Below are 14,893 nucleotides of genomic sequence, written 5' to 3'. Positions count from 1 at the left end.
GGGAGAAGACAACTCCAGAACAGCACTAACTTGGCTCATTCTGGATGAGACGAAGCTGTGTACAACTTACCTACCTGCTGCAGTGCTGGGTTCTCACATCTGACTCATCAAAAGAAAAATAATAACAAAACCTGCTTTGTCCAATTGTTCCAGGTTGCCCATGCTCTTGTCTGGTAATGCCAATCATCTAATGTGCTCATAAAGAGCTGGATTAATTTATCCTAAAAGCCCTGGGGAAAGCAAGTCATGTCTAGGAAGTGCTGAAGCCCAGAAAGCACACATCATAGGAAGCAGCTGCCGAGTGCCTCCACGGTCATTTGAGGAGCTGTATGTAATTAATTTAAAAATTGTCTGCTGTATTCCTGAGCATATGCTCAGAGAATGGAGGGTGCCAATCATCCTGCATTTCTTGGTGTTGGAAGTTCAAACTTGTAACTGAATCTTCAAAAATACACCTAGTGGTGTTTCTCTGGTACAGGAGCCCTCCAACATTTCCAGGGCTCAGTGGTGGGAAGATGATTGTTTTGCCTTTCTAAAAAGAATGGTAGAATGAATCCCTAAGGCAATGTGAATGTACTGTGGTTGTGGTTCTGCTCATTTCTCTTATTGGCCATGTTCTCCAGCTTAACTCTGAGAAATGTTGTTAATGTGTATTTCTCAAGACTGGAACTATGATACGTTTCTCTTTGTCACTCTAAGGCAGTTACAGTTGTTGTTTTCTTTTTCTAGATGTCAGTTGAGTTTTCCCTGGCTATGGTAACTAATGGTGGTTTCTTTTACAGAGGTATGGCCGTACTGCCTGCTGCCAGGCTCTGATACTGCAGGTGTTCAGGCACTTGGCACCCTTTGGACACCTACCGATGAACCCATTTCAAATCTAGAAATTCTTCCTTTACTTAAGCCAGGGAAAGTGCTTTTAAAGACGAATGCACTTACTAAATAAATCAGAAACTTCCCAAGTTAATTTAAATCTTACTTTGAACATCTACAAAGCGATTTCAGTGAACAATTCTGCATGAAAAGGGTGCCTTTAGCTCTGTTGTTCTGCGATCTTCTAATTCCATGAATTCGTTAAAAAGCCAAAGCTAAGGATTTGTTAGTTGTGTAACATGGCCTACCTTCAAGCTGCCCTTCAGTTTTTTGCCTTGGTCAAATAGCTCCAGTGCTAAATTTATGACTTAGCTTGACATCTCTTACCTGCCTTCAATTTGATATTGAAAGCAAGTTTCTCTTCTGAGAAACCACAAGGAAGTGGAGAAAACATTACACTTCATCTTGTGAATGTAATCTACTGCCATTTATCACTTACACATCAGAGAAACAAACCCAGAGACTGAGCAAAGTCAAAGCAACTTATTTAATCTCATGGAAAAAAAAAAATGCAATGGTCACATTCTTAACTGTAGCAAAGTATTTTGATACAAAGACCACAACCCTATGGGAGTACTTCTTATTATTTGCTCTTCTTCTCTTTTTTTGTTTGTTTGTTTTTTGTGGGTTTTTTTTGTTTTGTTTTGTTTTTTTTGTTTTTAAAGTACATGGAAGTACATGAATCATAGAACCACAGACTGGTTGGGGTTGCATGGGACCTTAAAGCCCACCCAGCCCCAACCCTGTGCTGTGGGCAGGGCTACCACCCACCAGCTCAGACTGCCCAGAGCCCCACATCTAACTTGGCCTTGACCAACTCTGGAGGTGGGGCATTCACAGCTTCTCTGGGCAGCCGTGCCTGGGCCTCACTGCCCTCTGGTTTTAAACTAAGAGTAAATTCTTTACTCATTCTCCCTTGTCCTATTGCTATCAGCCTGTGTAAAATGTTGGCCTCCCTCTTGCTTATAAGCTCTGATTAAGTAAGCATGTGAAGGCTGCAGTGGCATTGCCTCAGAGTTGTCTCTTCTAAAAGCTGAACAAACCCAACTCCCTCAACCTCTCTTCATAGGAGAGGTGCTCCAGCCTTCTGGGCATCTTCGTGGCCTCCTCTGGATCCACTCGAACTGCTCTGCTCCTTGTGCTTCAGGCCCCAGACCTGGATGCAGTACTCCAGGTGGGGCACGTGAGGACACAGTAGAGAAAGGCCACCCCCATCTTAATGCAGTCCTGGTAACAGCTGGCCTTCTGGGCTGCAAGAGCACACTGCTAGCTCACATCAAGCTTTTCATTCACCAGGACCCTCAAGTCCTCCACAGGGCTGCTCTCACGGAGTTCTTTCACTCTGTACCTGGGATTGCCCTGACCCATCTGCAAGGTTTTGGGCTTGGCCTTGTAATGGAAGTGAGTGTTAAGTTTTCCAACAGAAAATTAACATTTCACAAAGATATATATTTTAAAACAGTATACATGGGTCTGCCTTTCTGCTCTAATGTACAAAAAGAAGCCCAGTGGAAAGCAAAATGGTGTTTTTGTTTTTTTTTCCTCAGATGCTATAAACACAGCTCATTTGGGGCTCAGTACCTTGCTTTAATCACACAAACATCCATATTTTCAGTCAACTTTATTGATAAAATAAGTTTACTGTACAGTACACAATTCTAGCCATAAATTCTTTTCAAGCTATCTGCATTACAAAAATAACAGGTATGCAATGAAAAATAGTCACTCCACACAACGTGAAGGCTCTTTAAAATCCTAAAGTGATCAGGGCAGGGGAATGGAAGGGGAGACGTATCAAACGTGAAGACTAGGAGTAGATAAATTAAGTAACATTTCTTAATTTACAAAAATAAACACTAATCAAGCATTATTTCATAATAGAGCAACCTTAAAGAACTGCCACAGTCTAACAACCCTTCTCTGCTATATACTCTGCAGGCTGTATTTGAGACAAAACAGAAGGTCAGCCGTGGGGCTGCAGTCAGTGTCAAATGGAGGTGAATGTCTCTGATATCAGTCAAGAGCTGAAAAGACACTTGTAGAAAAAACTGAAACCAGAATTTCTTCCAAAACACACTGCATTAAAATAGATGTTGCTTCTGATAAGTCACCAGCTTGCAAGCTGCAGCAGAAATGCAAAATACTAAGTTACGTAAGCATGGGTGAAGTTTTATAGGTAACAGCAAACAAGTGTAATTTGAGCCTGAGATAAAGTATTCTGAGAAAAAAAACCTTCAAGTTTGGAAAGGGTTAAAACCTTCACGCACATCAATGTCCTCAATATATTCTTAAACCTACCAAAAAAAGCTATGATGCTCTGGTAGAAGCAGCAGCTGTTACCCCAACTACAAAAAACGTAGAATGTTGGAGAGCTTCATTCCTGTCCTTTCTGAGCTCTCGTTCCAGCTGCGTTTCTTGGCAGATGTATTAATTAATAAGAACTCAGTGTTTATTTTCTGCTACACGCTTTTCCTACCACTCTACTTGCTTCTCATAAAGCATGTGACAGTATCAAAGCAAAAATATTAAGCTCCCTGTAAGTCCATCCATCCACTGGGAATCTAAAGTTCCATATTAGACCTTTTGTTGCACGTACCTTTGCGTCTACGGAGGTTTTACTGAATCAACATTGTTTTTAAAACTGCCACATTTGACAGTGCTTAATGCTCAATTCCATTCGCATTGTTGTAACTGAAAATGAAATTTGTTTAAATGATAACTGATTGTAGTCTTCAACTCACTTTGCAAGGTAAGTTATTAAACAGCCCCAATACCAAAGCGCGTATACCATTTGTAGATCTGCAGTCTTCTGTTTTTGCTGTACTTCAAGTACGCATTCCAAGAATACAGTAACATGCTGAACAAAATGTGGTAATACAATCAGTCTTAGCAACAGCCTTAGCACTTTGAACAAGTAGCAGAAGCAGTCTGACAAAAGCCAGATGTGAATTATTTCAGCACCTCTTTTATGGCAAATACATCTTATGAAGCACTTCTGGTGTATAGGCATACAATGCAAGCTACTTCTTGTTTTAGAAGCGCTAATTCATTTTCACCTCTGCAGCTTTTTCAGGAAAAGAAGTGAGCAGTCTTTCTGTCAGCGTAACATACTGAAAGCTCCCGCTGACTATGAGAGCTCCTTGACTATGTAGTACTCAAAGAGGGAGAATACTATTTGCAGGTGTGCAGGCTGCCAACTTTGCTATAGAACTTCACCACTCCTTCTCCCAGTTATCTTTCTCCGCCTATAGATTGAGGTGCTTTCAAATTGCTGTTTCCCACTTTGGGCAGCCAATCCCCAAAGAAATACGTGAGACTCCAGCAGCTTGCCACCTACAGAGAACTGAGCTTGGTTTTCTCTCATAAGGTAAATACAACTGCAAAATTATCACCTATGTTGAAGCAACTGGCCTTACATTGTAACAGGACAGCCTGCGGCTAGCAGAAATCCTTCAGCTTTATGCTAGCTCTCTGCATTAAAAGAGGCTCATTGCTAAATGCTGAATTTCAAACAACTTACTAAAAGGAAAAACAAAGTATGGATGGTGCACAAAGCATAGTCAGCCACTGTCTTTTAGCCAGAGATCAGCCTTTAAATCTCACGTTTATTGTATAATAGCTGCATTGAAGTTTTGTCCGAGCAATAAATTATATAAATTAAGTGAAATTATGTGTTTTATTTGTAAAATGACTTCATATAAAAATAATTCCCAATTCCTTAAGTGCATTAATCCATTTCCTACTGAAGTTAGATCTATGGCAATTAATCTGTCACTATGGTATTTATAGAATACCGGTTGGAGTTTCTCTTACACGGTACAAAAGCCACTAAACTGAAGTTTGAGATGCATAAGCCTGCTGGTGCCCTATTCAGTAACAAGTGCTTGACAAGTGACCCCTGATATTCCGTTTGTAAAGTGTGCAATTAAAGCTCGTTGGCTTCCACAGTCTTTAGCTCTTCCTCAGGCTCAAATCACTGCTTGTTACTAATCCTGAAAGGGATGTACTCTCTGATGCATCTTCTTTCTTAAGGTTCAGGAATGATTCTCTGGTTATCTGAAGAATTTCTCTCAAGCCTTTGTTTTCTTGCTATAATGGAGGGATAAAAAAGGCATTTGATAGAACTCCAGAAAGTTGAGATAACTACATAAAGGATCTCTCCTTCCCTTTGCTACAAACACGCTTAAAAAGATGAGCAACAAAATAGCAGTAGGAGTGAATGATCCCATAACTCGAGAGAGAGACAGTAACTCAGTAATTGTGATAACGTTTACTCTCTTACTAAGGGATGAGTTTCAGTAATGCTAAAGCAACGGGAACAATAGAACCAAAAGCATTTTAGACAAAACAAACTATACCAGAAGATAAGTGTGCAAAGCAGCATGTTTTACATGCCAGATTACCACAGAACTACAAATGGAAAAGATCTCTTTAGTGAAGAGTTTACTGAGTTTAAAAAGTACTTTGAAATAATTAAATATCCCACCTAGTTCCCCACTCATTAATAATGTGTGACTTGGTTCCACAAAGTCTTACAAGAAAGCAACCAAATTGGTGGCACACTGGAAAAACCTTTAACAAAAGAAATGATTTAATATTGAGGAAATCTGGAAAATCAAACAGGTGACCAAAGCAGAAGTCTGAATCAACATCTTGGGGATTTGTGGCAATTTCAGTGAAGTTACTACAAGAATACAGAACGTGATTTGCTCCCGAGTTCTGGAAGGATGGCAGCGCAGCAAAGGCCAATCTAAAGTCAGGTATGGCCCCCTCAGATCCATCAGGTGTTGATGATACAACATCAAACTAATTCTCATAAGTAACCTAATTATCTAATGCTAATTAAGATAGATATCATGCAGCTATCTTTTTGCTGGCCTTGATACTGCCAGTGGATGCATGAGAAGCTGGCCATTCCTAAGTCCCAATGTACTGAAAGACTATACAAGAAAGAAAGAACTGTAGGGTCAGAGCCATGCAGCACATTTTAAAGCTTCTGTGAATATATTTGGGTAATGGTAACCTGCTCCCCAGCTCCCAAAATAAGTGGTACACAAGTTTCCCTATTTTGACAACTACACCCTGATCTGTATGTAAACACAATTTCTTGTCTGACAGTCAATTCTGAGCATTTCACACTGGGAGGGTGAAGGAAGACAAATCCCTCTTTGTGCCATCGCTGCTTTGATTTCATACTTACTTCCAGCTGAATGATACGTTCCTGCTCTTTACAGCCATGCCTGTCATCAATTTCAATGGCTTTCCTCATTACTGCTGCCATTTCTGTAATTTGGTCCACGTGCACTTGCAGTTCCTAAGCCATACAGATAAAAAGATGTTTTTAGTAATAAGCTTTATTCGTTACTAAAAATAAGCAAAGCATTAAATGTGCATTTTAACTGCTGTGTCACGTAATAAAAATGTGAACACGGATCTAAACAAAGAAGCACCAACTCTACAGCACGAGCAAGCACTGCAGTTCTGTTCATTTAAATCAATCTGATTTGCCATACAGTTCCCTTTCAGGAATTTTACAGAAGAAAACATGCCAAATGACTATTCCTTTGACAGCTTCCACATCACCCAGATGGCTGTTAGACAGCCACTTACTTGCTCTGGCAAGAACTTCCTGTACTGCAGGAGCTGATGTATGTCTTTCCGGATGTGCAGAAAGGCCAACTTCATCTGAGCACAGCAGCATATGCAACCTGTTTGAAAGCTGGTCCCAAGTCTACTAAGCACAAGTACAGGCAGTACTAGCTCTTGGTTGGCATTTTTCTCTTAGAAAGAGCAGGCAAAGCTGTTGTCCTGACTATGCCATAAATTGGGAAACTCAGCCCTTTTTCTGGTCCTTCTGCTCAAATCATTTCCAATTTCAGCTTATCTGGGATCTGGACTCCAGAGGTCCTTGTCCTTGCTGAACCCTAAGAAACACCCTTGTGCCCTGCCTGACCTCTTTGTGTCTGCTCATTAACTCTGATAAGGTACTTTCCTATTATAAACAATTACTGCATCTCACTGAAAAATTCATGAAGGAAGGAAAAAAAAAAAAAAGCAGTAGTTTTCTTTGCTCATCTTGTTCCACTGCCAGGAGAGGGGTGATAGGAGTCACTAACACAGGCATGTGTTAGATTTTAAATAATTTTCCCTGTTTGCAAAGAAGTGATATCTTACTTGGACCTTTGTTGGCTTGGATGATATTTTACTTTCTCTCTGGCCAGCATACCAGCAGGAAGTGCTTATAGAGCCTCTGCTTATTTCTCCTGAAAATGTAGATAGAGAGCCCATGCTTCTGGCATTCATTGCTGTTCAGTTAAGCCAAATACTTTAATGTATTTACAGAAGCTTTTAATTTTTCCAGTCTTTGAACCTGTTTCTTATTCCAAATCTACTAACAGACCAGCTTATTCTTGTCTGGCCTGACCTTTGGACAAAATTCACAACATTTATTAAATAATACTAGAAAAAGAACAGTAGGACTGAAAGCTGTTATCTACACTGAAGAACAGTATAGATTAAACTTAAAAATGGCATTTAACTTATGAACTTGACTGGACGTCCACACACCCAGCAGATGATCCTCTTGCCTTTGAACTCACAGAAACAATTAAGCTATCATACAAGAATTCCTTTGCCTGGAATCACAGTCTGAGCAACAACACACTTCATTAAAAATGAACATTGGCCCTTCCCATCCTTTTCTGCTGTTTCAATTGCCAAAGCTGTGGTTTAGCTGTTTACTCATTAAGTGTTCATTTGCAGCATGGAAGTCAGGGAAGGGGGTGGGGAGGAGAGAAAGAACTTGCTGTAAATCTTTATATTCTTCTTAGTTTCCAGTGAAAATGAGCACATGGAGCATTTTTCCTTCATTGAAGGTTGTTTTTCAAGAGATTTTTAAAAGAATACATTTGGCTCGAAAGGAAGCTGTGATCAGTGGTAAAGGAATGAGCTGGCAAGGACGTATCGTGGAGAAGGACTGGGAAGGAATCAGTGGCTTTTAGATACACAGCTGTCCTCATTTGGCTAGCTTATGTGGCATCTTGATCAATATGATCTAGAGCCTGTTACAAGGTCACTAACAGGAGATCAAACAGCATGCTTAGGCTCATTACTAGCAATCCTCATGCACTCAAGAATGCTAAAAGAAACTGCTTTTCTGTTAAAGGCAGGTGCTTGTTGATCTGCAGAAAGTAATGAGTTAAATAATATTTTGTAAATAGCCACTGAAGTTGACAGCTGCCACTTAAGAAAGCAGTGATTACTGGTAACATTGAGATTGACTCCTTAGGCATATGGAATTCGTTGTTAATGTGGTAAGAAGTATTTAAAGACTGCTTCAAGACTGTTCAGTCTTACTGGAGGTGAAGATTGATCAGAGGGATAAATAACAAAATTCCAGAAATAGTAAGTCAGGAAAGGGTAATAAATCCTCTTTATCAAGTATATTTGTGAGGTCCAACTTAATAAAAATACTGAATCCCAAATCTCCTGCTTAAATAACACTATTTTCCATTATTATTATTTTGTTGTCCCAAGCTTTGAATCCATAAAAGTGTTTCTAAATGAAATTTTGAAGTCCATTTCAGGACTGATATTTTACTTTCTTGCCTTGGTTCCAAAGGATTAACTTAGGTTCCAAAGGTATCAAATACACAAGAGATAATGCTAACTTATAACACTGATACCAAATCAAATGTCTTAATACTGTTTTGCTAAATGTTTGGCTTACTCCTTCCACTCAGACAGCAATCTGAGGCATTTAGACCAAGATCTATGGGTACATGGAACTATAGGTGAGCAGTTGCCTTAAAGACCTAAGCAAAGCAGAAGTAAATTAAGTAGATAAGGTAATGAAATGCTACTTGATAAAAGCTTAAATATATCAGCAGCTGGTAAGGTTGACCTACTGATGGATCAATTTTCCTGTTTGTGTTTCATTAGGACTAGTTAGTGCAATAATATAAGAACTGAGATGATGCAAGTTTTGTGTTGATCCATTACAAACTAACTTACATGTTAGTGGAGAAAAAAAAACAACAAAAAAAACCCCTTAAAGCCAATAACCCAAAGGAATTACCTTGGAATGTTGCTCTTTTAATTTCATTATTATACTTGGATCATCCTTTTTGCTTGCCATAAGCAACCTAAACATCTGTTCTCTGTACTTGCTCATTATGAGTTCCAAAGCAGACTGATGTTCTTCAAGAGACGTGCGTAGTTCTACCAACAAAATTTGATGTTCAGTTAAACTTCATCAGAGAAGAAACGAAACACAATGCAAAAATACTGCTGTCTGAGAAAGCTGAAATAAACCCTTAAGTTAGCATGCCCCTTCCTTCCCCCATCAAATCTTGGTTGTGTCCTCAAATACTTCAGTGGCGTCTGCCCAAGAATCTCCTCGTTCAGTCAGAAACAGAGACTCTGCTGTCCATTTGTTAATTCCTAGTGTATGGAATTTCAGAAGGAATTATACTACTATGCTTATAACTCAACTTTTCCTGACTGTTTCCACATGTTATTTTTAAGTAATGGGAAAACATATCTTCATATAGATAGTTACATTGTAGAAGCAATATTCAGATCTCCTCACTTACAACAAACACGAAGGATGGACTGAATCAGATGTTCTATACAGCTCTTCTTGTTAATTACAGTTCTGGTGCTGAGACGTTTAGGCTTTGCATTAGATTACATTGTGACCAGTTAAACTGACAGGTTCTGCTTAGAAGAAAACTTGTATAAATATTCTTTGAGACTTGGTCAGTGAGGAAAGTATCACTGGTTGGAGTGGTGCAGGCTAGAACCTGAATAGGACAGAATGTTAATCTTACCTTTATTCTCCTGTTGTAATTCCCTGATCTGCCTGTTCTCTTGTTGGATACCCATCACTAATGTAGACCGAGGACGATGTCTTGCTACTTCATTGAGCTCCTGGACTTCCTCTTGGTACTATTATAAAACAAACAAACAAACAAACAAAAAAACCCCACACCCACCATATTTCAGTAACCAATGGAAAATGTTACTTAGCAAGTCACAAAGAACCAGTCCTAATGTCAGCCAAAGTCTATAGCCAGCAAGATAAATGTTTCATTTTAATTCATTTACATAAACAAAAACACATCTGGAGGTGTTGTCAACTTACTGCCCTTCAGAGACGCTCATATTAATCCAAGTTTGATACCTCAGGTCTCTGTAGTGGGCGCGGTTTAACCTTCAGCTGGTGCAGGTCAAATTCCCCATCAGATCATTACAGCTGACAAACACATGCTAAAGAATAGCCATGAGGTACTGACACCTCTGTGGCTTCCTGATAGCTTAAAGCATGTGTATGAGTACAAATCACATGGACCTAAATGCATGGGTCCTGACTCTCAACAAGTCGGTAAACGTGATGCTCTTGATATAAGGTTACGAAGCCTCTGCGTGAGCAGTTTCACAGGGTTGAAGCATACAGTATCATAGAGCATTACAATTGTTTGGGTTGGAAAGGACTTCAAAGATCATCTAGTACCAACCTCAATATGCAGGATTTTGTTACTTTACAGGCTCATTAACATGTATTAAAACAGAAATGACAGGATGAACTTCCAAGTGGAAAGACAGTTGACACCTTTATGTTTTGCAGAAGTTCTCTAGTGAAAGTCACACTCAACCTAATGATAAGCCTTGGACAGCTTAACATCAGAAGGGAAATAATAGCGAATAAGCCTAAAAGGCTACCTGGAAAGAAAAGGAGACAGTGAAAAGATAAAGTATTCTACACAGAAGACACTACGACAGGGCCTCTGTCTGATTAAATCTGCACATTTGAATCATCAAACAAGTAGCACTTTACAGAAGAACAAAACACAAGGCACCACTGCAGGACACTAACCCCATTTTTACCTGTGCTCTCAACATAAACACCAACTTTCAATGTTTAAGCTAGAACAGCAGGCAAAAGTTCCTCACAGGATCAAACAAAATTATAAACAACCTAATTTTAGATGACAGTCACACCCACAATAAGAATACTTCGTATGGCATTAAAGGATTAACCAAATAACTACTGATTCTACGTTGCAGAAATGACTTCAAATGATGTGTTTCCAAGTTCTACTCCTGATGGAGTAAACAAAGTTGAAAAACAAACCTGCTTCATTGCTTCAACCCGTTTATTAAGAGCTGTAGTCTGTTCAATAAGAGCTTCTGCGGCGTTGTCATGTTCCCGCAGCCGTTCCACCAGCGCTTTAGCATCTGCTAAGGCTTTCTCAATTGTGCAACTCATTTCTAAAGAAAAGAAGTGTATTATTTTCACACCACCACCCGTTTGCTATAGAGAGAACCACTATCTCTGGAATACACGTGCATATATGTGCTTTTCCTATGTATGAAGCAGCTGACTACAACATCCTCCTCTTACCCAAACAGTGAGAGCTGACATTTCAGACTCATGCTGTCTTTTAGGAGTAGAAAAAAAAATCATATAGCTTAAAAATACTGCAAGTCTGGCTTTCCATTTTCTGCTTTTTAATTGCTGTTGAGATCGTGTACTGCAGCAAAGGAATGAAAGCAAGCTGTGTTGTGAGAAGAGTATTTGATATTCTCTTGATATTTGACACGTATAAATTCAAGACAAAAGAGAATGCCAGAAAGGATACAGAGGGCTTCAAGATTTTAATTAAATCAGTAAAGAAGAACTAAAACTGGCAGCGTAGAGGAAAATTACTTAGGGCAAACTCAGAAAGCCAAAGGCCTGTGTTACATCTTCATGTCTAAAATGTCTAAAAATGAATGAAATGAATTGTAAAATGTGCTGTTTTCAACAGGATAGAGCAAGACAGCCATTTAGCTAAGATAAAGAACTGACTGCATAGTTAGAATACCAGCCTTCTAATTACAGGAGCTGTAAGCAGAAATTACCTAAACTTGCAAAATGTTTGCACATACTAGGATTTCCAATGCATGGGCCTTTGCTTTTTTTTTTTTTTTTCCCTCTGCCCTAAAACTATTCTCAAAAGATTCAAGTGACTGAGATTCTTCAAGCTTCTTGGTTTTGTTCTCTTTTAGGAAGCCTTGCATGTTTTCAATTGAAAAGGAAAACTACTTCAACTCCTTGAAAGTTCTTTGGCAATCAAATAGCAATAAGAAAGCCTTATTAATAACACATAAGGTTTGAGTCTTGTTTCAGGAAATTTTCTCAAGTTACTGTAAAAATCCATTTCTCAGCTGGGACATTTGCTGAAGGAGAGGTTTCATGCTATGGACCAGAACGCCAAGCTGGATGAAATCCTCACACTATCCCCAGCTGACCTCTTCCCACCATCTAGGAAAGTAGTAGAAAGAAGACACTTCTAACACAGGAGATTTCACCATTCTCCTCAAAGATTTACAAGGATAGCAAGAACATCCCACCAGTGAGCGTTAGGCTGGGGGAAAGTGAGTGAGAGAGTCTGCAGTGCTCTCTCTGAAGAGCCTGTGTAAGCCCCTGAACCTTCTAAGTCTAAAGTCCCCAGAGCATTTTAATTTGGTAGTTTTGTTAACATTTCCTGTGTTCAGAAGAGCACGTGACATTTACTTCATGCAAAATGGTGCAAAATGACCTCTTACAGGCTGTCCCATCACAGAAAGATTAAGCCTTATTTATGAACAAAGAAGCCTGAGCAAACAAGTTCCAGGTCTGCACAGAGCACAGCTGTTTTAAACTGTGCTTTCTGTATTTTCAAAAGCAGCAACACTTTGGCATATTCGGATTTCTTATAAACATTCATAATGTGAATTCCTTCCTATTTATCAACTAAAGTTTTGATTTTAACTTCCATATGATATATTTATGTATTCGAGTTCTTCAGCAGACTGATGTGTTACCACAGGCAGTTCATTTATACATTGTGGCTTAGCAATTGGAGCTCTTTTTGATATTACATACAAAGGAATTGAAGACTATTCCAAGTAGGAAGGGACCCATAAAGATCACCACATTCAGTTCCTGTCTCCATACTGGACAGCCTCAAAATTAGACCATATGTCTGAGGGTATTGTCCAGATGCTGCTTGAACTCTGGATAACATTTCAGGTGGCGTCAACATATTGCATTGCTTTTAAGGATCTGCTTTTCTTGTGTCTTACTCCTCCTTCCAATTCTGGTCTCACATTCTCACCAGTCTACAAAATGGTTACAGACAAAACACGAGCTTCCATGACAGATGACTGAACTGCTACAGAAGTTGATTTCATTAGCTCAGTGTTTCAGAATTTGAAGAGCAGACATTAACTCAATTCCCAGGCCACGAATTCTCCAGCCACTACAAAACAAGCCTCTCAGGCCTCCCCATGAGCACAAAATACTTTTTGCATTCAGACTACAATGCAGTTAACACCTCTGATAATTTGCATCAACACCACATTTTAAACATAGCGCATGGAAGGATGAACGTGTACTGTCATTTTGACTGCATGAGACAAAAACCGACTGGCTTTTTCACAGTGACTGTGCTGGGGCAACCATGTGTGCATCTTGTGCAGGCAGAAGGCCCCAAATCAGGCAGCAGCCCCAAACCCACATCATGGTGTGGGAGCTCTGGCAGTCCTGCAGAGTCCTCCAGGAGGAGGTCTGCTGTTTGCATCGTGATATCCAAAGCCCCAAATCTTGACTAGGATTCCTTTTGGCACAGCAGTAGCCTCACTCTTGGCAGTTACAATACTTTCTTCTTGTTCAGCCAGCTGCCTATTAAGAACAAAATAGCTGCCTTGCCACAGAATACATCTAAACATGTGAGTTACCCTGAACACTGGAAAGAAAAACGAAAGATCAGTGACTCAAAGATACCAAACTCAAACCGACTGTTAATATGCGAGCACGAGGACTTGCAACAGCACACCACAGCGCCCTCTGCCCCAGCTCCGAGCACAGCCGTCACCCCGCAGCTGCCCCACAGCCCAGGGCCAACAGGTAGCAGCGGGAGCAGCAACGCTGCCACCCCACGCTCATTTCCTGCCGCCTCCTGCTATTGACTAATTGCTTTCATTACCTAATTCGGCTGCACTTTACCATACAAAAAAAAAAAAAAAAAAAACCAACAAAAAAACAAAGGCTCCGCCAGCACCGCAGCCTCCCTCCGCTCTTTCCTCACTACTGAAAACCTTCTACTACAGCTTCGTTCCTCCTTTTCTCTGTAACATTGCACAGCTCCATAATTTATAGGAGCTTCAGGGAGCGCGCTACCTGGCCTTCCCTCAGCTCTACCGTGCCCCAGCCAGGCCTATCGCGACACCTCCCACCTGTCGCGACACAGTAGACAGGTCAGGGCTGGTGGCAACTCCCGACCGGCCCGCTCTTACCAACCCCTTCGGCCCCACCTCCCGCCGCCCTCCTCGCCAACAGCCCATTATCGTGCCCCCAGCCCCCTCATTCCCTCCCTCGCTCACTCATCACCGGCGGCTCCGGCAGCGCCCGGCGCCGGATGAGGCCCGGCCGCCCGCCCCGCTGTCAAATGGCGGCGCGGGCGGAGCGAAGGAGGCCGCACCGCCCCCTCGGCCTTCAAGTCTCGCGAGGCCTCACCTTACCGTCCGCTTTTCCTTGTGCCACCCCGTCGGTCGTTTCGGCGGCGCTACGCGGGCGGTCTCGCGGGATCTCGCGAGGCCGCGGAGGGTGGCCCGCGCTGGGGCGGGCAGCTCGGGCAATGGGGGCTGCGTGACCCCGGCGCGCCGCCGGGGCCCTGCTGGCTGGCGGGGCCGGCGGGGTAGTGGGTGAGGAGGGGAGAGGCGCTCCCCCTGCCAGCGCTGGGGGAGCCGTTACGCCAGCGGCGTAAGTGGCCGCGCGGGGGTCTCGCGGCCTCAGGGGTGGGCGGAGCGGGGGGGGCTGCGGCCGCTTCTCCCACCCCCGCGGGCGCCGGGCGCGGAGACCGGAGCCGGGCCCCGCGCTCCCCGTCGAGCCGGCGGCGGCCGCCGAGGAAGCGAGCGGAGGGGCATGGAGGCCGCCCGGCCGCAGGCGCCCGCGCCCGGCCCTCTCTAGGGCGCCCCGCGGGGCCTATCCCTCCTC

The 14,893-nt window shown here is 41.9% G+C and overlaps 1 protein-coding gene across 1 annotated transcript; it reads right to left on the bottom strand.

The window, feature by feature from the left end:
* Positions 1-2,474: 2,474 nt before the first annotated feature.
* Positions 2,475-14,358, bottom strand: FGFR1OP2 (FGFR1 oncogene partner 2). Its single transcript, XM_042835043.1, has 6 exons — positions 14,281-14,358; positions 11,006-11,142; positions 9,702-9,819; positions 8,948-9,090; positions 6,071-6,184; positions 2,475-4,959 (listed from the first exon to the last, which is right to left on the bottom strand). Exons 1-6 carry the CDS (start codon positions 14,282-14,284, stop codon positions 4,822-4,824), a joined length of 654 nt encoding a protein of 217 aa, XP_042690977.1. The 5' UTR covers positions 14,285-14,358; the 3' UTR covers positions 2,475-4,821.
* Between the last annotated feature and the right edge of the window lie 535 nt (positions 14,359-14,893).

This window comes from Centrocercus urophasianus, unplaced genomic scaffold (genome assembly GCF_019232065.1).
Source record: "Centrocercus urophasianus isolate 14NV4802_14NV808 unplaced genomic scaffold, USGS_Curo_1.0 seq_5, whole genome shotgun sequence".
In the NCBI taxonomy this organism is placed as follows: Eukaryota; Metazoa; Chordata; class Aves; order Galliformes; family Phasianidae; genus Centrocercus; species Centrocercus urophasianus.
Note: the sequence above shows the minus strand (reverse complement) of the source record. Positions and strands in the feature narration are given on the sequence as shown.

Coding starts and splice junctions, on each gene's coding strand:
- FGFR1OP2 (XM_042835043.1), bottom strand. Junction 9,091..9,701: donor ATTACAACAGGAGAATAAAG/GTAAGATTAACA, acceptor TTTTGTTGGTAG/AACTACGCACGTCTCTTGAA. Junction 4,960..6,070: donor AACGTATCATTCAGCTGGAA/GTAAGTATGAAA, acceptor CCTCCATTATAG/CAAGAAAACAAAGGCTTGAG.